This window comes from Salvelinus sp. IW2-2015, linkage group LG13 (assembly GCF_002910315.2).
Source record: "Salvelinus sp. IW2-2015 linkage group LG13, ASM291031v2, whole genome shotgun sequence".
NCBI lineage: Eukaryota > Metazoa > Chordata > Actinopteri > Salmoniformes > Salmonidae > Salvelinus > Salvelinus sp. IW2-2015.
In genome coordinates, this window is record NC_036853.1 from 39,306,245 (window position 1) to 39,333,580 (window position 27,336).

General features: G+C 39.3%; 1 protein-coding gene across 1 annotated transcript; it reads right to left on the reverse strand.

Moving 5' to 3' along the window:
- Positions 1-4,570: 4,570 nt before the first annotated feature.
- adgrl4 (adhesion G protein-coupled receptor L4) lies at positions 4,571-27,336 on the reverse strand. The gene is made up of 16 exons (XM_023998212.2): positions 27,239-27,336; positions 26,569-26,718; positions 21,970-22,119; positions 19,095-19,241; positions 18,760-18,830; positions 18,263-18,442; positions 17,845-18,028; positions 8,384-8,497; positions 7,937-8,136; positions 7,417-7,596; positions 6,394-6,597; positions 5,945-6,165; positions 5,791-5,857; positions 5,433-5,524; positions 4,975-5,143; positions 4,571-4,705 (listed from the first exon to the last, which is right to left on the reverse strand). Exons 1-16 carry the CDS (start codon positions 27,282-27,284, stop codon positions 4,643-4,645), a joined length of 2,238 nt encoding a protein of 745 aa, XP_023853980.1. The 5' UTR covers positions 27,285-27,336; the 3' UTR covers positions 4,571-4,642.

Genomic DNA, 27,336 nt, shown 5'->3' on the forward strand with positions numbered 1-27,336 from the left:
AAATCAGCTGACCTGTGCGTGGCAGTAATGAGGGATTTTATTGGAGGTGCAGAAGCGGTGGAGTTGGCAGAGCACATTTGGTCAAAAACGATACGTCTTTCCCGACAACACTTTTTTTTTTTGCATGCAACTTGTATTTATACCTTTTTTGGAAGTAAGTAACGGCAGTAATGATAGTTGCTCAGTGAAACTCCATTCTTTGATTAATACAGAACATATTTTGACATTAAGCTTGAAAAGCTGGTGCATGGCATGTTGAATGGCTCTTTCCTGGGCTTAAAGGAGAATTGCCATATTCAACATCTCCTCTAAACCCAGATTCGGGTTCATTTCCAGGGCAGAAAATGGCATTAAAACTGCACTGTGAAGGATATAGGTTGCTTAATTTTCTTAAATGCAACAATTAGGCCTAGGCTTGCCCATGGCTCTGAAGTATGCTAGGTCAGTGATTTTCAACCATTGGACCAACCATTGACCTTAAAAAAAAAAAAGAAATCAGCAGCAAGGCCAAAATGTCTCATTTAATGCAAGAACTGACTGGCATAGTGTAATTTCATATTTTGTGTGAACAATTGGCACACATTTTGCTGAGGTGTCCTGGACTATTTGAAAGCTTTTCAGATAAACCCGGAAGGGATCAGAACACTTAGGCCCATGATTGATCTCACCTGGACTATCAAAGCCGTTGATAGCCTATATTATATTTAAGGCATAGCTGCCTACTAGCATATGCAACAATTTTTTGTGTGTCTAATTTCAGCTGAAAAGTGAACATGAATTAAAATAATGTATTTAATTAATTGACCCTTGTCCAGCTGCCAAAATTGTCCTACTGGAGTCATAAGTGTTGAAAGATAGGCTCGCCTCTTGTGCTTTTATGCACAGTCGCTTTGCAGATAAGTCTTGGTGATGCCAGCAGTGTCGGGGAAGCTACTCTGAAAATATAGTTTAACAATTACTTCACACTGGAAGAAGTTCATCTTAAGCTACCCTTAAGAAAATAAAGATTATTAAGTGGCTCACTATCTAAATGACTGATAAATTATATCTAAATCTGAAATGTCATAATACCAATTGCAAGAGCAAATCCAATCACTCTGGAATCAGTTAACCAAATGTGTAATTTAGCATAGTAGGCTCAAACTATATTTCAAGTGAGAATTGGGCAGGTCTGATGCTGAAAATGAAAATAATTCTTACCCACTTCACACATTTTCTTTTCGCAACAAAGGTAGTGCGTTTACAGTAGGCCTATTTACATACACAACTACATAGACAAATTAATGTTAATCGTTTATTTACAAACTCTCTCCTAGTTTTGGTGCTGGTCCTGCGCTAAAGCAAGACGGATTGTGCAGTATGGCTGCATTTGCGCTGTATTCCATCCGAACAATCACTCCATCTGATTTGGCTGTGATTTAAGTTCAGTAGAACCTCCTCCACAGGACACTGCGTTAGACTATATTGTAAATCAAAACCTAAACAAAACGCGTGTCCCTGTCTTTTCCCCCCCAGTAATGATAGTTTCTTGACTCACGTTTAAATTTCCAGAACAATTTTTTTATTTTTTATTTTTTTTATTTTTTTKTTCTTCTGGGTAATTAGTTGCTGGGTAATTTGATATGCATCAATCTGTTCCTTTGTACGTAGGCATCGAATTGAGCGTATGCTGAGCAGGTTCACTGGTTTGCAAACCAAATGGATGGGTCTAGCTCATTGATTTGTAGATCTGACGCAGTTGCTACCTCAGATTATGAGCCCAGCTAGTGTTGCAAATGAGGTATGTAGTCCCCCAGATGGCCACGGGGAGGAGCAACAGCCAAAACCCATACAGTTTTTGGCTGAATAAACCCTAAACCTAACCCTAGGTGTAATCAAATCCAATTTTATTGGTCACATACACATTTAGCAAATGTTATTGCGGGTGTAGGAACACAAGCATTTCACTTTCTCAAACAGTGCAGTAATATCTAACAATTCACAACAATACACACATCTAAAGTAAAAGAATGGAGTTAAGAAATTTATAAATATTAGGATGAGCAATGTCAGTGGCATTGACTAAAATAGGGTAGAATACAGTACATATGAAATTTACAAGGCATTATTATAAACATTATTAAAGTGACTAGTGTTCCATGTCTATGTATATAGGTCAGCAGCCTCTAAGGTGCAGGGTTGAGTAGTGGGGTGGTAGCTGGCTAGTGATTGCTATTTAACAGTCTAATGGCCTTTTTTCAAAATCGAATGTGAACGACCGATTCAAATCGATCTTATGTAGCAAAATTTGACCCAGAGACTCTTGACCATTTATTTTGGAACTGTTCTTATGTCAGAACATTTTAGAGTGAGTTAGTAGTTTCTTTTAAAATAAGATCTTCTATTAATGTTAATTTGAAAGACTGATTTATTTTGATCCAAATTATATGGACCCTGATTTAACTTTCATTGTTAATTTGTTTATTTTTCATGGCAGATTCTTTATCCATGAAATGAAGTGGGGGAAGAACAAATCCCTCTCCACATTGTTTAAGACATCATTTAAATATTATTTTGAAATGATCAGTAAGTGTAAAAACAATACTTTCCATAAAACTTTGACAAATTGAAAACATATCTTGATATGTAATACCCCTGTTAGGTGTATGCACTTTTGTTTGTAGATTTCAGTTTTTGTATTTATTTTGTTCATATTTTTTAAAGCACTCAAGCACCCAAGGTAACTTTCTAGCTACTCTAGACACAAATGAGAGAACAGCTCACTGAACATTACTTGACCCAGCAGAGCTGGTTAGGCTGTTATTTTCTCCAGAGTGTTTGTGACTGCAACTTTGCTGTCAGATTGTCCGTCTGTAAATTCAGAGTGTTTTGCTCTCGGAGCATTCAGAGCGCACACTGGACGCTCTGGCTAATGAGTAGGGTTGATCCAAACGTTTTAACCGTTTTAACCTCAGTCAAGCACCCAAGCTAACTTGCTAACATTGGCTAGCTTGCTAGTTACTTCCAGACACATGATGAGAGAACACCCCACTCTGACCATTTTTCTCGACCTAGGCTGTTTTCATGTTATCCAGAGTGTTGGTGACTGCAACTGTGCTGCTGGCAACAATTTAATTACGCTTTTTTGCCGATGTTTACTGACACCGGCCCTATTCAATGGGTATTGAGCGTTCATAAATTCAGTTATTCTGCGCTCTGGCACACTCAGACGAGAGTTTTTTGTTAAGACATTTAGCTAGGTAAACAATAAAATCCAACTCATGACGTTACTACCCTGCATGAATCTGCAGGTAGCTAACCAACCAGGTTCAATGTTAGGTTGCTAACATTAGGCTATAACTAGTCAAGCAAATGGCTCTGAGATATGAATAAAAAGATCATACATGTAACGTTAGCTAGCCAGCTAACGTTAGCTAGCTAACAGTACACTAACTTGAAATGAAAAGACTGTCAAAATTAGAAATGTGTAATATCTGTAAATGTAGCTAGCTAGACTATCTTATACATCATGGATGGACGCATCTCCTGTCGGATGTCAGGGTTGCCCTTAGTTTGAAGATGTAATCCAGAGACAGGCGTTTTCTCCATCTCCTTAGCTATCATACTCGAATTCCACTCATTTCAAAACTCGGTCTTCCAGAAAGTGGAGAGCATATACGAAACGTTAGCTAGCGAGCCAGCCCAAAAAAACGTGTTTTGATTTAAAAAATTGTTTAGGTTCAAACGGCTCTCCTGTGAAGTAGTGACCCGCGACATACGCCTAGTTTCCTGAAACAGATCACAAATAACTACTGTTAAAGGGATGAGAAGATAAAGAAAACATTCAGAAGAGGTCATTATGTCTATATTTTAATGCATTTTATTTGTTTTTGACTAACTTGAATAATTCACAAAACTTATGACACACATACTGAAAAAGCTGAATCTTTATTAAAAGTAAATACTTAATAGGACATATCATGTCGTGTGTGTGTGTACTACCCTCATCCTCCATCTGCTAACAATGAAGAGAGATTTTGATAGAAAACAGAAGTGCAAACTGGTGAGCACTAAGTTAATAAGGTATCTGAGAAACTGTTAAGTAATGTGAGAATGCTCAGTCATTAGGTAAAAATACAACAGAAGTAAGATTCTCGGTTTAAGATAAGACAGTGAAATGTTTATTGCTAAAAAAACTAGTCAAAATGTAGAATATTTAAGGTCGACTCAGCGATGTGACGTAGATGTAAAAAGCATAGTGGGTCAATTTCAGCAACAACTCAGCTGTTTTGGGCCCGTGGTGAAGCGAACCCGTGCACATGCGCAGATACTGCATGCGACTGTGTGTGAGAGAAAAGTCTTGCATCTCGCTTATCGCAATATCTGTGGTGCTGCTTGTGGCAATATCATTTCCCAGAGTCTACATTTAAGTCAATCTTACAAGAAGGAGAAAAGAGATTTAAACACAAAACATTCATTGCTACATGAACAATTTGCATCAGTTGAACAAGTCTGTTCTCATTATTATTCTCTTTGCCTGGTAAACAAAGCATACATGGGGGTAAAGATATTGCAGTGCTGTACTCTACTTAAAAAAAAAAAAGGCTCCAGAGTCCCCAGTGACTTTTGCCGATGATGGGCCCTCTGGATTTCGCAGCCTTGTTCATCTCAGGCACTCAAAACAACATGGCACATTTTTGAACAGCCGGTAATACTCCTCTTGGATCTGGTAAAGTCAAATGGAATGGCGAATGTATTACACACATTAGTTAGCCTCAGTGTGTGGATGAGGTAAAATATGACAACATTTTTATAATAAAGAAATGAAATGAAGGAATGCTAAAGTAATTACAAATAGGGCCAGAAGTTGTTTATCTCCTGACCATATGATATGTCCAGGCAAAACTCTGGGCCCTGCGTTTCTCCTGGTCAGGTCATGTGGTCAGGAAAAACTCCTGGCCTTAATTATGAACCTATTTTAGTGAAAGGTTTTACCTTTTTGGACAACACACAGAGGAAGATGAAGATGAACATCCCTTGGAAAGCGTTGGCAATGGTGAAGAGATAGGCTGTGAGGGTAGTCTCGTTGAGAATGTGCAACACGCCAAATGTCCAGGTGGCGCCCAGGACGAACAGAAGAGCAAGGGCACCACGAGCACAGGACCTGGAAGGACCATATATGGTTTTGTCATTGTGAGCCATATTCTGACTTGATGTACAGTATGTGTGCTTAACTAAGGCTCATACAATCAGCTTAATGCTAACGTCTGTAGCTCAAGTTCTGCCGTAAAGTAACGTAAAGTATCTGCTCAATATTCAATACTTCTGTGTGACAATTTTACTAACTGTAGTAATCTTTATTTTATTTTTTACACATGTTGAGTTTTCCTCAACAAACACTGGGTCTTTGGCATAAAGTCAATACATTATTGGGATGTTTTTATCAAGCTTACCTTATGTTTTGGTAATGGCTAATCTCAGGCTTCTTCACAGCAGTGTGTCGGTAAACTTTGTAAATGATCACTCCAAAAGCCAGGAGATTGACCTTAGACCGGATAGACACATACAAAACCATGAGAAACAACCTAGGACTAGTGCAACATGTTCTTTGGAGTTAACAACTTTTTGATGTAATTGTGGAATGTCATAAACTTTATTACTCATTACTGACATGCAAAATGCTAACATGTTGTAAATGATTTAATCAGTGTTTCCAGACATTTCTGAAAGAAAGGAAATTCTTGAATGTCCAATAAAATTTGTGAAAATGTATTGAAAATAATATGATGAAATTAAAATGTTGAACCTTACCAGGATAATCAAACACGCAGGCCCAATGAAACTCCAAATAAAGTTATTTTCTGTGCTCAGCCAACACCTTTGAAACATAAAACATAATTTAACCACATGCTGGTGTGTAGTGCTACAACAACACCTAACAAGCACACTCCCTTTTTCTACTTACACTTTATTGGTACCATAATACTTGGAGCCAAGTGTAGCCGAAATGGCCACCACCACTGCAGGGCTTCCATATCCAAAGATGTAAAAGTTGCGATGCAGGAATCCTTTGTTGTAGATGACACCGACCACTATCAGGTACAGATGGATCCCCTCAATGCACATCCAGGCAAACGCCGCTAAGAAGAAATAATGGAGAAGCCCAGCAATGATGGAGCAGAAAAGCTGAGGGCAGACAAAGAGAAACAAAATTGACCTTTATCATACTAGACAGACTTACCATCTATGAAATCGTATAAGACAAGGGTGACTGCACATGTAAACAAATGCAAATGAGATGCAGACGGAGGCACAAATACACACACAGGTTCACTTTATTCAACATACTGTCTGGCTATGTTCAAGAATATACTGTTCAATATGTATTGGAGCCGAAGTGCAGTCAGTGCTCACTTTATGGGTGTTCATATTGATCCCGACCAGAAAGATGAACTCAGCCATGAAGAGGCTGCAGCACAGGTTCTTGTGAATGGTGGTTCTGGTACTCTGTATCTCACTGAAGAACCAGAAGGTGAAGATGCACATGGACAGGCAGATGATGGAGATGATCATTCCCAGCTGAGTGATCCTGGTCAGAATGTTGTAATGGGCCGCCATCTGAAAAGAAGAACCAACACAGTGGAAAGGTGAATCATTTTTACAGCTCCCTGCTTCTCCCCTAGTTTTGTTGTTGTCAGAAAATAGAAAGTGACATATCATTTGAAAGCTTCAGCCCTTGTGGTTTTGGAAATCAAACTCAAATCTTACTGCTGGCAATGTCATAAGAATGCCCTGTGCTTTTCAAATGGGTGTGTTCCTATGGGAATTTGCACATGTTTAGAGCGACACCATTAGGTAAACAATTAACAATTATTTCAAACCAAGACTTTCATATCTCCTTTTCCTCAAACAAAAAATCTGTAAATTTCTGGGTTTTTTGGCCTGCTGTATCTCGGTACTTTATGAGGGTAGTATACAATTTTATGTGTTGTTTAGAAAAGGCCACCGGAATCTAGTAGGTGTGGTTGAATGGTATAGCCCCCAATGCTATGCCTGTGTGGTTAAATGGTATAGCCCCCAATGCTATGCCTGTGTGGTTGAATGGTATAGCCCCCAATACTATGCCTGTGTGGATGAATGGTATAGCCCCCAATACTATGCATAGAGCCCAAAAGGTTGTGGGTTCAATCACCATTCACATTTTCTATTCTCCTGCCCTATATCCCTCTATATTGGTGTGCTGTCTGAATAAACAACAAAAAATATAAAAGAGGGTGCAATTCCACTCTCCTTAAAAAAAATCATCTAAATACAAGTTAGCTTGTCTTTTCTATTAAAAATCCCTTCCATTTTGCCTTTCATGCAAGATGTTCAGATCACCAACGAGACAGCCACAGGGGATTGGAATACATTCATATGGATGGTATGGACACTTACGTTGGCCCGTCCAGAAGACATAAGAATGGCGAAGTGTGTGAGGTGATTGCAGGAGCATGTGGTGGTGGTGCTGTTGACGTGGGTTTGCTCACAGCCCTGTGTGGCCCAATGGCCCTGCATGCTGGCCGGATCGTACTCCCAAAAGGCACATTTGGTTACATCCTCTTTAGTGTCAATAGGCTTCAAAAGAAAGGGAATGAAATAGGATAGGAATTGGATATGTTATGGCAAAATACATTTTCGAAAAAGGTACAAAATAAATGGGGTGGTTAAAGTAAATTTGATTGTGGAAATACTGAACGACCATATCGTGCCTGCATGCACTTTTAAACTAACATAGGGCCATACACATTAATCACAACTCTACATAACTTAACTTAAATTGTAACACAAATCTCCCATTAACATCAAAACAGGATTTACAGGAGTGTTGTAATTTTGTGTGTGTGTCACAAGTTAGCAGTCTGCCACTGGAGAGCTAATGGATGAGTCTAGGCTGTCTGTGTGACTGCAAACATACCTCTGTGTGTCTGAGAGTGAAGGTCACATGGTCCAGCTGGTACATGTCAGCAGGTTTGATGGCAGCCGCTATCACCCGAGAGTTCACAGTGATTTCCCCTGTTTCTGCGTAGCTCGTGTAGTCTGTAACACCAGGGTCAGTGTTTGGTTTCAGGATGCCACCGACACTGTCATACCGCAGGAAAACTATGGACACACTTCCTGATGTACAGAAAAAATTTACATTGAATTTGAATGTTGTACTATTGAAGTTTATGTCAGGTGTTGATACAGTAAGTGCTAGTGTCTGGTTCTACATTTGACAAATGTAGAGGTTCCCCCAAAAACAATAACATTTGACTTGTTACTTTGATAAGATTCTCCTCACATTTAAATGATTCTTTAGCTGACAATAATGCCTTAATGTTGTCATAGTGAATGTTTTTTTCCCTTTTATCTGATCTCTTACCATTTTTGTTTCCCTCCTGCKTTTTAGGATTTAAATTGATACGATCTCCTCCCATGGAGACAGAGAGCTCGGTTTTCTTTGTTTGCTGGACATCAAAAGTGTAGAGTTTCATTTCTGTAAATGAAAGAACAGAAATTATTCAGTTGAGTGTAATAATAATTATCTGATTAATACAGCATCTGCGTCAATAGAGAACGGATTTCCAATAAACCAAGATCTTAACACAAACACTTTTCAGCATAAAACTGACATGAACTATATAGCATCATCCCCTGCAGAAATGTTTTGATACAATCAAAATGGATATGGTCAAAAGTAAGCATTGTGGCCTCCCGAGTGGCGCAGCGGTCTAAGGCACGGCATCGCCGTGCTTGAGGCGTCACCACAGACCCAGGTTTGATCCAAGGCTGTGTCACAGCCGGCCGTGACTAAGAGACCTGTGAGGCGACACACAATTGCCCCAGCGTCATCCGGGTTAGGGGAGTGTTTGGCTGGCCGAGATTTACACGTCTCATCGCGCTCCAGCGACTCCTGGCCGGGCGCCTGCAAGCTGACTTCGGACACCAACTGGACGGTGTTTCCTCTGACACATTGGTGCGGCTGGCTTCCGGGTTAAGTGAGCAGTGTGTCAAGAAGCTGTGCGGCTTGGCAGTTTTGGAGGACGCATGGTTTTTGACTTTTGCCTCTCCCGAGTCCGTAGGGGAGTTGCAGCGATGGGACAAGACTAAGTACCAATTGGAGAGAAAAAGGGGTAAAAGTAAAAAATAAATAAAGTAGGCATTGAATAGCTTTTGGTGTTAGAGTTGGATGTAAAGGAGAAAACACATTGCACCAAATGACGGTCTGCTGTTCGTCTGCTGTTTGTTCACCATTCGTTCAGCGCTGTGTGTTTTAGGGACCAAGTTTCAGGTTTCTACATGTAGATTCGGTTTGCAAATTACGGTTGGCACTCTGTTCAGAGGTGCCAAGTACAATCGGCCATTAGGCCTGCATAAGACTTTTCAGTCATTTCAACAGTATATCACTGAATGCACAGAAAAAAATAAGTCAATCTGTAATTTAGTTTAATCTGTAATTGGAAGCCTCCAGTAAAAAATAATCCAACATACTGTACTTCTTTACAGTAATATCTTAGTCCTATCGTAGATTCAAATGATCGGTTTCAGGTGCCAACCTCATACTGTCAGGTGAGATATTAAGCTAGACTATTTTAGTATAATATCTTCTTGAAGCTGCTGTGAAGTGGAAGAATATTTTCAGCAGCTGCTGGGTAGGTACCTTGACTTGTTTATCTTTATTGCTAACCAATGTAGAATTTCTACATGTTTTCCTAGCTAGCTAGCTAGCTAGCTAGCTAGCTGCCTTATATTTGCTAGCTAGCTATAATAAGCTAGCTCAAGCTGACACAAGCCATTTCGGTCTGCTCTAAATTGCTCATAAATATATTTCTGTGATACCTAGGGGGGGGGAAAATCGCCCAGATAATGATTGTTGTGATGATAGGCGTCGCTGTACCTCAGCCTCTGAGTGCCATAGATAATAAACTGAGTGCAGATTCGTGACCATTATGTTTTCACCATTACTACAGAGAAAATGGCTCGTTTCTAGCAGTTCAAAAGATATTACCGGCACAACATTATTGTTTATTATTACCAGCACAACATTATTGTTTTTCGAATTGAAGGGCCGCATTTTACACATAAACCACAGCTTCAGTGAATGACCAGTGCACCGGTGTTGTATCAGGTGCTTTCCGATCTAAAGTGATTCCACTGGGGAGCTCTATCACAGTGTCACCATTGGTAGGTAGTAACGTGGCCAATAATTTTTCCTCCCAGGATTATATGTCAAGTAAGATAACAGCCTACAAAAGAAATTACTAATATTGGTAGCCATCTAGATGTCCAGTGATACAGTATGCTAAATGGGGAGAGCATGAACGCAACAACACCGGGACAATGTCCTCCTTACCTGTCACTGTTCACTCGGCTCTCAGCTGTGCAACATTTGTCCATATCCATATATCCTCTCAAACTTTGTTGCATAATGTTACAGTATTAGCCAAACCTGTTCACTTTACCAGCAGTATATAAACATTTGTTGGCAGAGAAAGAAAGGAAAATGTTGTGAGTCTGGTATATCAATGTTTTATTGGATTGAAATAGGTGAATCTAGCTGTCTTATTTGTATTTGTTCAATGCCTCAATTGATTTCATAAACTACACGGAAAATATAAATGCGCATACAACAATTTCTAATATTTTAGGAAATGTGTCAATTGAAACAAATAAACTAGGCCCTAATCTATGGATTTCACACATTTTCACTGGGAATACAGATATTCATCTGTTGGTCACAGATACCTTCAAAGAATAGTTAGGGACGTGGATCAGAAAACCAGTCAGTATCTGGTATTACTACCATTTCCCTCATGCAGCACGACACATCTCCTTCGCATAGAGTTGTTTAGGCTGTTGATTGTGGTCTGTGGAATGCTGTCCCACTCCTCTTCAATGGCTGTGCAAAGTTGCTGGATATTGGCGGGAACTGGAACACGCTGTTGTACACGTCCAGAACATCCCAAACATGTTCAATGGGTGACATGTCGGGTGAGTATGCTGGTCATGGAAGAACTGTGTCCGGTCTGGTCAGCATACATGCATGGAWTTCTAAATGTATTTTGCTACGCTCGCYCACGCGACGTGCCCGACGTGTCTGACACGTCGCGTGTGCGAGCATCGCAAAATAAATGTAGAAATCCATGTTATTCAATTATTGCACCCACACTGCTCGTTCGCGCCAACGAGCGTCTACGTTACCAAGGGCTAAAATAGAAGTCATTCCTATTTCTGACACAGATCGCGCTGAAAGTCCTGCCTCTCCCATCTCCTCATTGGTTTATAGAAGCAGGTACCCACACAGATCGCGACACAGATCGCGCTGAAAGTCCTGCCTCTCCCTACCCTCATTGGTTATACCCACGTGGGTGATTGGAAGACAAACTGTTTTGCCGGTAGTCGTGGTAATACTATGAAAGTTTAGATGCGATCACCATATACGTTCAACGATGAAAAAGCCTGGAAGGAGGAGAGATGACTAGAAACGATTCGGTTGGCCGTTTTATGTGTGGATTAATTTGTCGGAGTAGAGGACCTTGTGCAGTTCAGGTAAAATAACAACTCAATGTTTATATCCCAGGACAAATTAGCTAGCAACAGCAAGCTAGCTAAATAGGACAAATTAGCTAGCAAGTGCAAGCTAACTAGCTAAATTGCCATACATGTTTAATGCTTTTCGACCTGTCCCCAAATTAATGTAATTGGTTCAGAGTTTGTTTTGATATTTTAACCTGCGTGTCGTGACCGCGTTTGGTGTAGGGAGACAAAATAAATGTATGCACGATAGCGCAAGATGGCGCASGAGCGCAGCCGGTTTGGGTTCCGTGGTACATGCTGACCAGACCAGACACGTCGCGTGCGCGAGCGTCGCAAAATAAATTTTGAAATCCATGTTATTCAATTATTGCACCCACACTGCTCGTGCGCGCCAACGAGCATCTGCGACGCCAAGGGCTAAAATAGAACTAATTCCTATTTCTGACGCAGATCGCGCTGCAAGTCCTGCCTCTCCCACCTCCTCATTGGTTTATAGAAGCGGTACCCAAGTGCCATCTCCTCATTGGTTATACCCACGTGGGTGATTGAAAGACAAACTTTGTTGCTGGTCATCCTGGTAATACTATGAACGTTTAGATGCCAATCACCATGTAAGTTCAAAGATGAAAAAGCCTGGAAGGAGAGATGACTAGAAACGATTCGGTTGACCGTTTTATGTGTGGATTAATTGTCGGAGGACCTTGTGCATTTCAGATAAAATAACAACTCAATGTTTATATCCCAGGACAAATTAGCTAGCAACAGCAAGCTAGCTAAATAGGACAAATTAGCTAGCAAGTGCAAGCTAGCTAGTTAGCTAAATTGCCATACATGTTTAATGCTTTTCGACCTGTCCCCAAATTAATGTAATTGGTTCAGAGTTTTGATATTTTAACCTGCGTGTCGTGATCACATTTGGTGTAGGAGGACAAAATACATTTTTGCACTATGGCGCACATGCYCAGCCGGTTTGGGTTCCGTGTTACAGATTGATGGTGGGGGCCAATCTGATGGTAAAACTTTTAAAATAGTGCAGGCTGTGTTAGATACCAAAGCGAGGGGGAGGGGGCGCTTCACCGGGCTGAGGGAGAGTCAGGGAAATCCAGTAGCTACACTACATGACCAAAAGTATGTGGACACCTGCTCGTCAAATATCTCATAAAAAATCATGGGTATTAATATGGAGTTGGTCCCACAATTTTTACACGCTACGAGCCTCAGCACTTGGCAGTCCTGTTCTGTAAGCTTGTGTAGACTACCACTTCGCCGCTGAGCTATGTTGACCGGAGCAGCTCTAGCAGGGCAGAAATTTGACGAACTGCCTTGTTGGAAAGGTGGCATCCTATGAAGGTGCCACGCTGAAAGTCACTGAGCTCTTCATTAAGGCCATTCTACTGCCAATGTTTGTCTATAGATATTGCATGCCCGTGTGCTCGATTTTATACACCTGTCAGCAACGGGTGTGGCTGATATAGCCAAATCCACTAATTTTAAGGGGTGTCCACATACTTTTGTATATACAGTGTATATAGCAAGAAAAATCTCAAATAAATTGATTCCAGATGTCAGTCAGCTAGCGCACTAGCACAAAGCCAAGGTGGTAAAAAGTTGACAAAACAAAAAGGAGAACAGATGAAGTACTACACATCTACATGTATGATTTTCTCTTTTGTTTTGAGCCCACAACACGGCCACAATGTCTGTAAAGAGCATGAGGTGTGGCTAATGTTAGCCAGCCTGAGCTAGCTACCAAGCTAGCATACGAAGGATGGATGGTAACTTCCTGTTGAAGGCTTTTTGGCTTCTTCTGTGGGGTTTAAGAGGTGCTGCCACCTACTGTAACGTAGTGATAAACACCTTTCTTCAAGTGAGTGAGGTGGTTTAGGGAGTGGCATTTATTAAAAGGAGCAGTTTGGATTGCCCCGAAAATATAGTATATTAAATCAATGGAAAAAATGTAGGGTATCTTTGGGCATAATCAATATCTTCTACTTAAACTGTAAATTATTAGGTGTATCCCTTTTTGTGTCATCCTAGATGATTTTAAATTAATTATGTCCACGTGTAGTTGTATTGTGTTTTAAAATTGGCAAATAAATCGAAACAAATTAAAATCACAACAAATGTAAGGTACTTAAAAGAAACAACAAAAACAGCTTGCAGCCTCTGGTTGGCTGGGGTTAGCTTGAAGGCGACAGGCCGAATTTGAGATGAGATATTCCTTGCTATTGTCTTTCAAATTTAACTCATGGCTGGATGGCTTGCCACAGGTTTATAGCTGTCCTCTCAGGCTAAATGCCAGAGATGCAACACCAGCCTGGCAAGGGGCGGAAGGTAGCCTAGTGGTTAAAGAGTTGGGTCAGTAACCGAAAGGTTGCTGGATTAAATCCCCGAGCTGACAAGGTACAAATCTGTTGTTCTGTCCCTGAACAAGGAAGTTAACCCACTGTTCCCAGGTAGGCTGTCATTGTAAATAAGCATTTGTTCTTAACTGACTTGCCTAATTAAATAAAGGTTCAATAAAAAAATATATATAATTTGCGGTCCTATGAGTGGGCGCTACCCGCCAGAGATGCAAATTATGTCTTGAACAGCAAACCCGTTTACCCGCTGGTGGTAGGAATTTATATCCTTGGATGTGGGAATGCAGAAAATAGCAAGCGGGTGGGCATTTTTGGCATACTGGCAAAGGATCTGATTGGCTGACACTGCCATTCCAAAAATGGTTGCTGTGGCTTCTGCCACCTAGCATGAGGACAAAAATAACAGTTTTCCGGAAAAATGAGCTGTCACCTCAGTGTAACAGTTGGGATAATGGGACAATTCGGAGTACAACGCATTTATCATCCCTGGATTGAGGTATGTTTTCCGAGACATATCTCGCACCAGCTCCGCTGTGTGTAATCTACACAGGAAGCCTGTCCGATCTGCAACAAGAAGATCTGCTGGCTAGCTGTACTCTAATATGAGTTTCCATAAACCTGCATCACTTGTGGTATAAGTAGAAGAGTAGGCACTGCAAGAAGCACCTGGAATGAAGCACAGCTAGCGGTGCCTGCAGTGATTGGTCGAGATTCCACAACGCAGTGGACCACTCTGGACCCATCAACTCACGTTCATTGACTCATTTTCAGCAGTCCACTTTCTCAAAGGTCATAAACTATCTTTTAAAATATGTGTGCCTGCCTAGTGCAACCTGAATGCCATAGAGATAAAATAAGCACAGCTTTGTGACTGTCATGATTTCCTCAATACTTTACTGAAAACCGTGTGCTCAAGCCGTTCAAAAGATATGGTTCATTTTACCAGAGATAGGCTGTTGTTTTTTTCTATTGCAAATTTGAGGGGAACATTAGATAAATAAACCATGTCGTGGGCTGTTTTAAAACTATGCTACTCACGGACTGTAGCCTATTTGTTTGATAACAAACAAGCTGGTTAAGTCATGTTACCTCATCAGCTAAGAACCTGAGGGGTATTCCAGTCAAACAAAAATTTTAGCAATGGTAACGAATACTCTGAAGCAAACCTGCTACCTACTAGGTTAAGTTGATCTTAGCCTTTAATGTTGAATAAAGACGGGGCTTCTCCGCCAATCAGATTCTTGTCCGTCACAATGGCATGTCCCTTTGCGGAAAATACAATTGACATCCGAGCCTGCATTGTTCGCCGTGTATTACAAATGGAAGGAATTATTGGATCTCGAATAGATCCTTTAGGTCATTCAGAAGATTTTCTTTTGGAACGTTATAGTTTTTCCACACAATAATATATCTGGCCAATTTACTCAACCCCTACATAGCCAATGTAACCCAATACAGTTTTGCTTTGACTGCCCTACAAACTCTGTGCATTACTTTTTGATTTTTCCCCCCCACAAGGTTTCCTGTACAATTTGGGTGATGCAGAACGATTTGGAAAGGCAACTGTGTGTAGAGCAATAAGAAGAGTCTGCTTCGCATTGAATACTTTTTTGGCCATCAACCTGTCCATATAATCAAGGAGGACTTTTACAGAATTGCAGGCACTGTAGGCTGTGGTCAATTGACTGCCAGCGATGCTTCGCTAAACTCAAATTAATAACACTAGGCAACATGATATATATTTTTTGCCTAATCCCGCAGATTTTCCCAAGGTCACTGGTGTTAAAACTAAACGTAGAAGATATTGTTGCCCGTGTTGTCATGAAAAGCACTCTGAATTCAATCAATTCTTATTCATCATATGGGGCCCACCAATGGAATTGTGACATAGGCTACCACAATTTATATATTAGGCTATAGCCTTCACATGTAATATCACCAACGTTGCAATAAAAGTGCTCTATAAAGTGAAAGCCATATTACTAATCACCCATATGTGTAAATTAGGCCCATTAGTGAAGCGGCACAATTCCAATATCTATCACATTTATTCTGTTTGCAATTTTTTGTCAGGCTCCCCCTCTGGCTTTTGCGGTGGCGGCTGTATTACTATTTTGGGGTAAATTAGTGAACATATTTGTTGTATGTTGTTACAAGTGTTTCTTGTTGTAGACTTATTGGGCTCTGTCTTTTGACTCCATATCTATATCTTTTTATGTCATCGACATGAGGACCTTTTTGAATGTCGTGTGCACACGCCAATTGTCAGATCGACCAATCTGCACTACGGTTTGTCTAATTACTTCAAGGAGAGGCAACCATTCTGGAACCAAGAAATCACAGACTCCCTCATCTGGTTAAGGTAAGCTGGATATGTTCAGGGAATCCTGAATTTGTTAAACCATCTTTTTGGAATAGCCCCCAGGTAACTGGACAGGCACACATTTGGTTTAAGATGGCACATTGACAAAGAGATTGTGAACCCAGAAGTATATGTTTTATCCTATGGGGGAGTGGGGAAAATAGATAGACAGCCTAATTTGGGTGTAGCCCTGGGTAGATTTATGTTATGCCATGTTGTCTTCAGGAGATTGTCTGTTTCATATATTTATTTCACACTAGTTGATGTAAGTCATTTGAGAAATTCTATTATAGGATATGCTTGTCAGAAAGAACAGTAGTGTCATTCATTATACTTCTTTTATTATTACATTTCTTCCCAATTTGTCTGGTGTATCTTATTGCCTGAAATCTAATGTCTAAATCCAATATGCCTACCTGTGTTTTTGAAAATAAATTACAAGAGGCTATGCCTTTTTGTAGGCATTCATGTAGGTAGGCTTGGTAAGATCAACTTTAAAACATTCAGGCTATCCTAACTTCAAATTCTTTAAGATCTTTATCAACTATAACTATATAAATGAGCATAAAATAACTCACCAACAGTAACTCTTGAACCGTTCAAGCTAGAGACACCAAACCAACTTTCACATGTTCAGGCTATCCTAACGTTAAATTCAACTATAATTATGTAAATTAACTATAATTCTATACATTTGCATACATTTATATGAAATAATTCCCTAACAGTAACTGTTGAACCGTTCAAGCTAGAGACACCAAAACAACTTTCACATGTTAAGGCTATCCTAACTTACGATTCATAAAAAAACYTATCAACTGAAACTATAATTTTTTAAATTAAATTAGCATAAAATAACTCACCAACAGTAACTCTTGAACTGTTCAAGCTAGAGACACCAAACCAACATTCAGATGTTAAGGCTATCCTGACTTCAAATTCTTAAACACTTTTATAAACTATAACTACATAGATTTGCATAAAATAACCCACCATTAGTAACTCTTGAAATGTTCAAGCTAGAGACACCAAACCAACTTTCACATGTTCAGGCTATCCTAACTTACGATTCATAAAAAACGTATCAACTGAAACTATAAAAATGTGTATTAAATTAGCATAAAATAACTCACCAACAGTAACTCTTGAACTGTTCAAGCTAGAGACCCCAAACCAACATTCAGATGTTAAGGCTATCCTGACTTCAAATTGTTAAACACTTTTATAAACTATAACTACATACATTTGCATAGATTTGCATAAAATAACCCACCATTGGTAACTCTTGAAACGTTCTCTTCAGGAAATGTACTTTTCTAGTTATTATTTATTATAATAATTAGTTTTTTTTGTACAAATTCTTAATATATATCTAATCTCTCAATTTTCATCTCAAAGTGCACCAGATTGATGCATTTAGTTGTTCAAATTCATTTTTTGTTGTTGACCCTACTAGTGTTCTATCTCTGGCTTTGGGCTAAGCCCCCAATGTCCTTAAATCCTAGAAATGCCCCTGCTCTCGGCCGACAACTGCTACAGGTGTGTCCGTGCTAAGAGACATGATTGTGGTGTTCTTCTTACCTATTTCACTCTCTTTGATCTCAATCTCAGTTGTCGCTTTATATTTCCTGGCCAGTGTCAAAGTACTCTCCTCCACTGTGTGTAAGAGTTTGGTTATGGTGTGGTCCCGGTGCTCCTCTTTGATTCTGTTCCAGGCCACCAACTCATCCTTCTCAACCAAATTGTTCACCACATTTAAAAATGTCTGTGGAATAGAAAGGAAGGCAAACAACATATTTATGAATATCAAGAAACAAGACAAATCATACTGTTTATTTTCATGGATTGAACAACCCCTTCTCTGTTTTAATGTATATGCAGCAAGGTTTAAGCAGCCTTACAAATTATGACAGAAACCATATATATAACTTAGGCCAAGAACATTTAGTATCCTACTTCTAAAAAAAGCAATAGCAGAGCTAGTGGAAATAAAGATTACTCTGAGAGTTGCTTTGGTCCCGGTTGGTTTGGCGGTTTGATTCTTCTCCCCAGTGCTCAACAGCGAGGCCGATTGAGAGAGGGCCTCCACATAGGAGATCACATCCACCGACGTCAGCTCTCCCGACGTCTGTTTTTCAATCTCCACCAGCAGGCTCTGAAGATCTGTAAGATTTCTGATCTACAAATGGAAGAGACAAGATTAAGTAAGCTCCAATGGATGCCTCCTCTCCAAATAGGAGAAATAGGATGGTCAATTTAATAATGTCTACTAAATCTTAAAGCAAAGCAGACAATTAAACTAAGTTATTCCCACAAAAAGTGTTCAGACCTATGCACATTTCTACACATGGATATTAACATATATTCCTAATAGGAGATCCTGATTGATAAACACATGTACCAATTAAATATCTATATAGTGACCAACAGAGGGCGGTGTCCTATTATATATTATAAGTGGTACTACTTTCCTAGATCATTTGTTGGAGTACTTACATATTCAAGTGTTCTGTTGACACTTTGTGTTAGGCACACAACGTTGTCATGACAATTTTTCTCGGGATGCTCTGGAATACAACATATGGAAAATCATCATATTAATGTAACAGTCTGCTAGATTAACCTCAAAACTGCTTGTTTGTTTAAACTATGATATCACCAGGACATACCAAAATTGTTACATATTTAATTTTGAAAAGATAATTAATAAACACAATTTGTTTATTAAGATTTTATATAATATGGTAACCTCACATAATTTGAATAATGTATCCTCCCAATTCCCTCAAAACTTTYGTTTCAAAATTTAGAGGGTGAATTGATAGGCTTACCTCGACATATTCCATTCTTTGTATGAAATCGCTTAGTGCCTGAAGTAGAAATGTAATCTCTTTGGCAGGTGCAAAAGAAAGATCCATTTGTGTTTGTGCAATGTGAGAATGGTCCACAGATTTGGTCGTTCTTGCATTCATCAATATCTAATAGTAAAAAGAATAACAGGGTAATTTTTTCTGAATGAAAGACATAAAATAGGCCCTGATGAATGACAATTTCAAACAGATTTTTTTTTAGGATATCAGTTTCTTAAATATGTGTTGTAATGTTGAGAAAAAACTGATATATACAGTGCATTAGGAAAGTTTTCAGACCCCTTGACTTTTTCCACATTTTGTTACGTTACAGCCTTATTCTAAAATGGATTTAATCTTTTTTTCCTCATCAATGTACACACAATACCCCATAATGACAAAGCAAAAACAGGTTTTTAGAAATGTTTGCACATTTTCGTACAAATAGAAAACAGAAATACCTTATTCACATAAGTATTCAGACCCTTTGGTATGAAACTCAAAATTGAGCTCAGGTGCATCCTATTGCCATTGATCATTGTTGAGATGTTTCTACAACTTGATTGGAGTCCACCTGTGGTAAATTAAATTGATTGGACATGATTTTTGCTCTGGCACCCCAATGGTGGAACAAACTCCCTCACGACGCCAGGTCAGCGGAGTCAATCACCACCTTCCGGAGACACCTGAAACCCCACCTCTTTAAGGAATACCTAGGATAGGATAAAGTAATCCTTCTAACCCCCCCCTTTAAAAGAGTTAGATGCACTATTGTAAAGTGGTTGTTCCACTGGATATCATAAGATGAATGCACCAATTTGTAAGTCGCTCTGGATAAGAGCGTCTGCTAAATGACTTAAATGTAAATGTAAATGTAATTTGGAAAGGCACACACCTGTCTATATAAGGTCCCACAGTTGACAGTGCATGTCAGAGCAAAAACTAAGCCATGAGGTTGAAGGAATTGTCCGTAGAGCGCCGAGACAGGATTGTGTCGAGGCACAGATCTGGGGAAGGGTACCAAAAAATTTCTGCAGCTTTGAAGGTCCCCAAGAACACAGTGGCCTCCATCATTCTTAAATGGAAGAAGTTTGGAACCACCAAGGCTCGTCCTAGAGCTTGGCCAAACTACGCAATCGGGGGAGAAGGGCCTTGGTCAGGGAAGTGACCAAGAATCCAATGGTCACTCAGAGTTCCAGAGTGCCTCTGTGGAGATGGGAGAACCTTCCAGAAGGACAACCATCTCTGCAGCACTCTACCAATCAGGCCTTCATGGTAGACTGGCCAGACGGAAGTTCTCCTCATTAAAACGCACATGACAGCCCACTTGGAGTTTGCCAAAAGGTACCTAAAGACTCTCAGACCATGAGAAACAAGATTCTCTGGTCTGATGAAACCAAGATTAAACTCTTTGGCCTGAATACCAAGCGTCACGTCTTGAGGAAACCTGGCACCATCCCTACGGTGAAGAATGGTGGTGACAGCATCATGCTGTGTTGGTGTTTTTCAGTGGCAGGGACTGGGAGACTAGTCAGGAACAAGGGAAAGATGAACGGAGCAAAGTACAGAGAAATCCTTGATGAAAACCTGCTCGAGACTTCAGACTGGGCTGAAGGTTCACCTTCCAACAGGACAAGCACACAGCCAAGACAACGCAGGGGTGYCTTCYACACAAGTCTCTGAATGTCCTTGAGTGGCCCAGCCAGAGCCCGAAATTGAACCTGAAAATAGCTGTGCAGCAACGCTCCCCATCCAAGCTAACAGAGCTTGAGAGGATCTGCAGAGAAGAATGGGACAAACTCCCCAAATACAGYTGTGCCATACTTGTAGTGTCATACCCAAGAAGACTCAAGGCTGTAATCGCTGCCAAAGGTGCTTCAACATGGTATTGAGTAACGGGTCTGAAAACCTATGTAAATGTAATATTTCTGTATTTTTATATTTTTTAAATTGCAAAAACAGTTTTTGCTTTGTTGTTATGGGGTGTTGTGTGTATATTGATGAGAGGGAAAAAAACAATTTAATAAATTTTAGAATAACGCTGTAACGTAACAAAATGTGTAAAAAGTCAAGTGGTCTGAGTACTTTCCGAATGGAATGTACCAGTCAAAATTTCGTACACCCCTACTCAGTTTTTTTTCTTCTATTTTCTACATTGTAGAAATAACACATATGGAATCATGTACTAACCAAAAAAGTGTTAAACAAATCAAAATGTATTTTAGATTTTAGATTCTTCAAATTAGCCACCTTTGCCTTGATGACAGCTTTGCACACACTTGGCATTCTCTCAACCCGCTTCATGAGGTATTCACCTGGAATGCATTTAAATTAACAGGTGTGCCTTGTTAAAAGTTAATTTGTGGAATTTCTTTCCTACTTAATGCTTTTGAGCCAATCAGCTGTGTTGTGACAAGATGTGGTTGGTATACAGAACATAGCCCTATTTGGTAAAAGACACAATCACCCAACCTCAACCCATTTTGAGATGGTTTGGGATAAATTGGACCGCAGAGTGAAGGAAAAGCAGCCAACACGTGCTCAGCATATGTGGGAACTCCTTCAAGACTGTTGGAAAAGCATTCCTCATGAAGCTGGTCGAGAGAAGGCCAGGAGTGTGCAAAGCTGTCATCAAGGCAAAGGGTGGCTACTTTGAAGAATCTAAAATCTAAAATATATTTTTATTTATTTAACACTTTTTTTGGTTACTACATGATTCCATATGTGTTATTTCATAGTTTTGATGTCCTCACTATTATTCTACTGTGTAGAAAATAGTAAAATAAAGAAAAACCCTTGAATGAGTTGGTGTGTCCAAACTTTTGACTGGTACTATATAAATATATATATATAATACCAGTGCATTCTGTCCCGTCATTTGGTTGAAAGGGAATCACCCCGGTTGAAGTGTATCCTGAGGCACAGGTGCAGTTGTAGCTGCCCTCTGTATTGGTACAGTTGCTGTTGTTTCCACAGATATTAGTGACCTTTTGGCATTCATTGTCATCTGTCATGATGGAAGAAGGACACAGAAACTAAATAAATTAAAATTGTAGATGCTGCGTACACAGTTTAGCAGGTGTTATGGCGGGTGCATCGAAATGCTTATGTTCCTAGAACCTATCAATCAATGTAGTAAATGTCAACAAGCACACAATAATACAAAATTAAAATATATATWTTTTTTTACAGTGGTAGGTATAGTAACGTGGCCAGTGATCATTGACTATGTACATAGTGCAGCAGTCCCTACGGTTCTGGGTAGAATACCCGATCGTAGCTGGCTAGTGATTGTTACTGAGGGGCAGAGTAGGGTACTGGGCAGAGGGAAGGGTGGTGGCTGTTTAACAGTCTGATGGCCTTGGGATAGGAGCTGTTTATCAGTATCAACTGTGTCAACAAGGGGTTATTATTCAAACATTACTGAGACAAGTCATAGTCAGATTTACAATGAACATTACTACGACCCCATACAAGTTAACTACAATGATATAGCTTGTTGTGCACACAGTTCATACTGGTTGTGACTGGTTTGCCAATTCTGGCAACCAGCAGATATTCACCATGCCAGTTCACATCAAAACACACCTGCATGAGATATTCACAGTGTTTATTGGAAGTGATCCGATAGGACTTTTAATTGTTGTGTTCATCTGTCTAGATGTGATGAATATACTGGTCTTCCTCCCCACTGTACCTTGTGTACAAAGACTGTCCGGGAAGGGATATCCTTAGCGCTGAGAAAGGGAGGTGACAATATTCAGCAGGAAATATGACCATAAGATTCCAGACCTCTGAACCGCCATTGTTAACACAAACACTGTGTAGGAAATGGTTCCATAATGAAAATGACTGGCTTCCATTTTCTCTGAGTAGCCTATGGGTAGCTCAATAGGATTTCACAGTACAATGGTAGCAAAATGAATATGCATTAGGGATATGAACAAAATTACGTACTCAAGTTGACTGTCTTAAAGGGATAGTTCCCCAATCATATCTATTCTCTAGAATAAAATGAATGGGGTCTGATTTAGAGAATCTAAGAACATTTCATTGGTGGAGCAAAAATGATAATGTACCTTAAAATTATGGACTATCTTTAAATTTAGAGTAGGAATATTTTATTTAATGGGGCCATCAATTTTGCTCTATATTAATGAAGTGACATATTGTTCAAAATAATTTTTTTAATTCTCAAAAACCCATATTTGTACTGTATTTCTGTGTAGAAGCCATTTACTGTATGTTTATATTACCACAGTTTAATTTACATTTGGCTCTTGAATATGTAAACCCCCATGATTATGATCAGATAAGGAAATATGAATACTAAGCAAAAGTGCCCCACAAACCTAAATGCAACAATGTTGGCTGACAGACGAACTTGAGCAATAAAACAATTTGACCACTTTCAACAGGAGCAATAATTTTTCACATTTCAGTCCTTTTGTTATGATTAACACACTTTGAGGTTTACAATTTCAATAGGGTAGATAGGTTGGGGGAAAGAAACACTAGGAATGATTCATGATTGAACCAGGTTTACAATAACTGTGCTAGTTGCCTGAGAGGATGGTGCCCATAAGGTGCTAATTAACCTCTATGGGATCGGTGTCCACCACATGGGACGGTTGATCTAACATAGGCTAATGTGATTAGCATGAGGTTGTAAGTAACAAGAACTCTTCCCAGGATGTAGACATATCTGATATGGGCAGAACGCTTACATTCTTGTTAATCTAACTGGACTGTCCAATTTACAGTAAAATAATACCATGCTATTGTTTGAAGAGAGTGCAAAATTATGATCTTGAAAATGTATTAATATACCAATTACGCACATTTGGGCAGTCTTGATACAACAGTTTAAACAGATATGCAATGGTTCATTGGTTCAGTCTAAAACTTTGCACATACACTGCTGCCTTCTAGTGGCCAAAATCTAAATTGCGCCTGGGCTGGAATAATACATTATGGCATTTCTCCTGCATTTCAAAGATGTCGGTACAAAAAAAAATATGCATGTTTTTTTCTTTGTATTATCTTTTACCAGATCTAATGTGTTATATTCTCCTACATTAACTTCACATTTCCACACACTTCAATGTGTTTCCTTTCAAATGGTATCAATAATATGCATATCCTTGCTTCAGGTCCTGAGCTACAGGCAGTTAGATTTGGGTATGTCATTTTAGGCGAAAATTGAAAAAAAGGGTCCTATCCTTAAAATTAACCTGTCTCCTCCCCTTCATCTACTCTGATTTAAGTGGATTTAACAGGTGACATCAATAAGGGATCATAGGTCAGTCTATGTCATGGAAAGAAGTGGTGTTCCTAATATTTTGTACAATCAGTGTATGTAATAAAGTTAAGTCAATATTGGAGCTAAACAAACTGGCCAACTAGTTTGTTACACTAACAATATGTTAGCTGTCTTAGCTTTCTTCAGCATGTCATTAAACCTTAATTTATTCAGGGAAGTCCCATTGAGACCAATGTCCCTTTTACAAGGAAGCCCTGATTCACAAAATGCAGCATAAAAATACTAAGTACATAATAAGGAATTAGTGAGACCGTTATTTTTAGTGACACTGTTAAAAAGCTGTGTTCACTGCTAAGAATATTATTATTTGTTAGCTAACTTCCTTTGCTAACATGTCTAGATTTTGTTTTTGCCACAAAAACAGCTAAGTTTGTTGATATACTTTTCTTCTCCCTTCTCAATTCTCAATCTGACCATATCTACCATGGGAATACATGTATGTCAAGTGTTGTTCTAATTAAAAGCGATGCTGTCGAAAAATAGGTCCTTTTTGATTTAATTAATGTCCTAATGTATTTTCACTGGGTGTGTAGCTAAAGAAGGAGTTTTAATCCTTGAGGCAATTGAGACATGGATTGTGTATGTGTGCCATTGAGTGTGAAATGGTAAGACAAAAGATGAAAGTGCCTTTGAATGGGGAATGGTAGTAGGTGCCAGGCACACCAGTTTGAGTGTGTGAAGAACTGCACCACTGCTGGGTATTTCACGCTCAACAGTTTCCTGTGTGTATCAAGAATGGTGTACCACCCAAAGGACATCCAGCCAACTTGACACAACAGTGGGAAGCATTAGTCGCCATGGGCCAGCATCCCTGTGGAACGCTTTCGACACCTTGTAGTCCATGCCCCATCAAATTGAGGCTGTTCTGAGGGCAAAAGGGGGTGCAACTCAATATTAGGAAGGTGTTTCTAATGTTTTGTATACTAAGTGTATATTTCCAATTCGATTTGGGTAACTTCCAGTCCACATGGACAGATGAACCCCGGGTTCAATTCAATTCAATTCAATTCAATTGAACCTGCATTGCTGTACTTACGCAAATTCAATTACAGATTGGTTTTGGCTCATTGGTTTTGGGTAAACGTTGAATTACCACCAAGTGGACTCCTCTCACAGGTACTGTAGATTCTTCAAATTTTAAGAATAGCAAGTGTTCTCAGGCAGTAATTTGTAAACAAAGACAGTGTGTAAATTAAAATCCAGCCTTAACATTGTAAAACAGGACAGAGAGAGTGTTTATTTTTGCAAACCTGCAGACCTGATGATGGTTGTACGCCTGCTATTGAAAGATATAAGACAAATGGYTACCACCGGCTGAACATTTTCCATACATGTGAAGCAGTACATACATGTATGCAGTAAGGATCCAAGTACAATCAGCTGATTATGATTCAAGTTTACTCCTAGTGTTAAAAGGTAGTCAAATGTTGGAGTGTTTTTCACACTTTACACCAGTGTAGATTGAATGCAACAATAACCAGTGTTGGCCATGAATATTTTCATCTAGAGTTACAAAAACTCAGTGTTAAAAGCTAATACTTCTTGTGTTGGTGTTAAACGTGTTGATTTAAAAGTTTCAATGGTTATCTCATTTAATAATATATATGCTTGAATAATATAACTTCTAAATCCCAAATGAGCTTAGTACAACCGTCTTATCCCAATCATAACTCAATATAACTTTTCCATTGTTAAATTAATGGTGTCCATTTGAGTCTTTGTAAATAAAGAATAGCCTCAAAAATACACTATGCAAAATCATGTTGATCGTATGGACTCGCTCAGTCCTTGCATCCAGAGCATCCTCTATGAATTATGGTTAAAATCCTACATCCCCCTCAGCTTTACAGCCAACCAGGTGGCTGTTGTTTGACTAAAACACAAATGAAGGATTGTGCCTTTAGCCGCAGACATCATCATGCAACTTTACTTTACAGACCAGTAATATACACCCTTTTAACCCTGAATTAATACAAGGATAATCACCCAATTTAGCTTAAAATAGTGCTTATTTTTTTTCATTTATTTGGGGGTTGACGCATTAGACTACCTATCAGGTCTAAACCTGTATTCCACAGGCCTACATAACCATGTTCTGTATAGGTTTGTAAAAAATCTAGAACTTATATTTACCATTACAAAAGTTGGTTCCATCGCCAGTATATCCAAGCTTGCAGTAACAGGCATTATTGGATCCATTCAGGGCTTTACACGTGGCAAGTCGATGGCATGTACCACAATTGTCATAAAATCTGCATGGGTCTATAACACTGGAAAGGCATGCTATGAGATAAAAATAGAATACATTTGCTTTGTGAATTGAATAAAATATGTGAAAAAAATGTACTACCAGATCAGCATTAACTCATCAATATGGAAGGAACAATGGTACCACGAACTATGGTATGTATTGAATGTTGCATACAATCATATTATGCTATTATGACTAAGAATGTTTACGTTTTCAGCAAATGGTAATATAATAACAGAAAGACAAAAATCATATGTAAGCCCACTCAACATCAATAAACTACTCAGAAGTAATGTTAGACTGATATTGAAATGGACTCGCACAACTGCAAAGTTCCTAATTATAWCTATGCAACTATGATCACTAAAGGCCAGGAGACCTGGAGTTTGGGATAAAAAATATCCCGCCATGCATCCTGATTATTTTCTCTGGTAAATCCCACATACACATAATGGAAATGGCAAAGAACATATGTGTATTTGTACCATGTTCAAGGGGTCTGCTATGCTACAGTGCATACTATATGACAGAAGAATGGATAGACTCACTTACCTGCTAAAAGTACAAGTTTCATCTGGGACTTGAGCAAAGACTCCATACTTGCGTTGGGACAGAAACACTTTTAGCTGAAACTCTGTGGCTGGTGACGT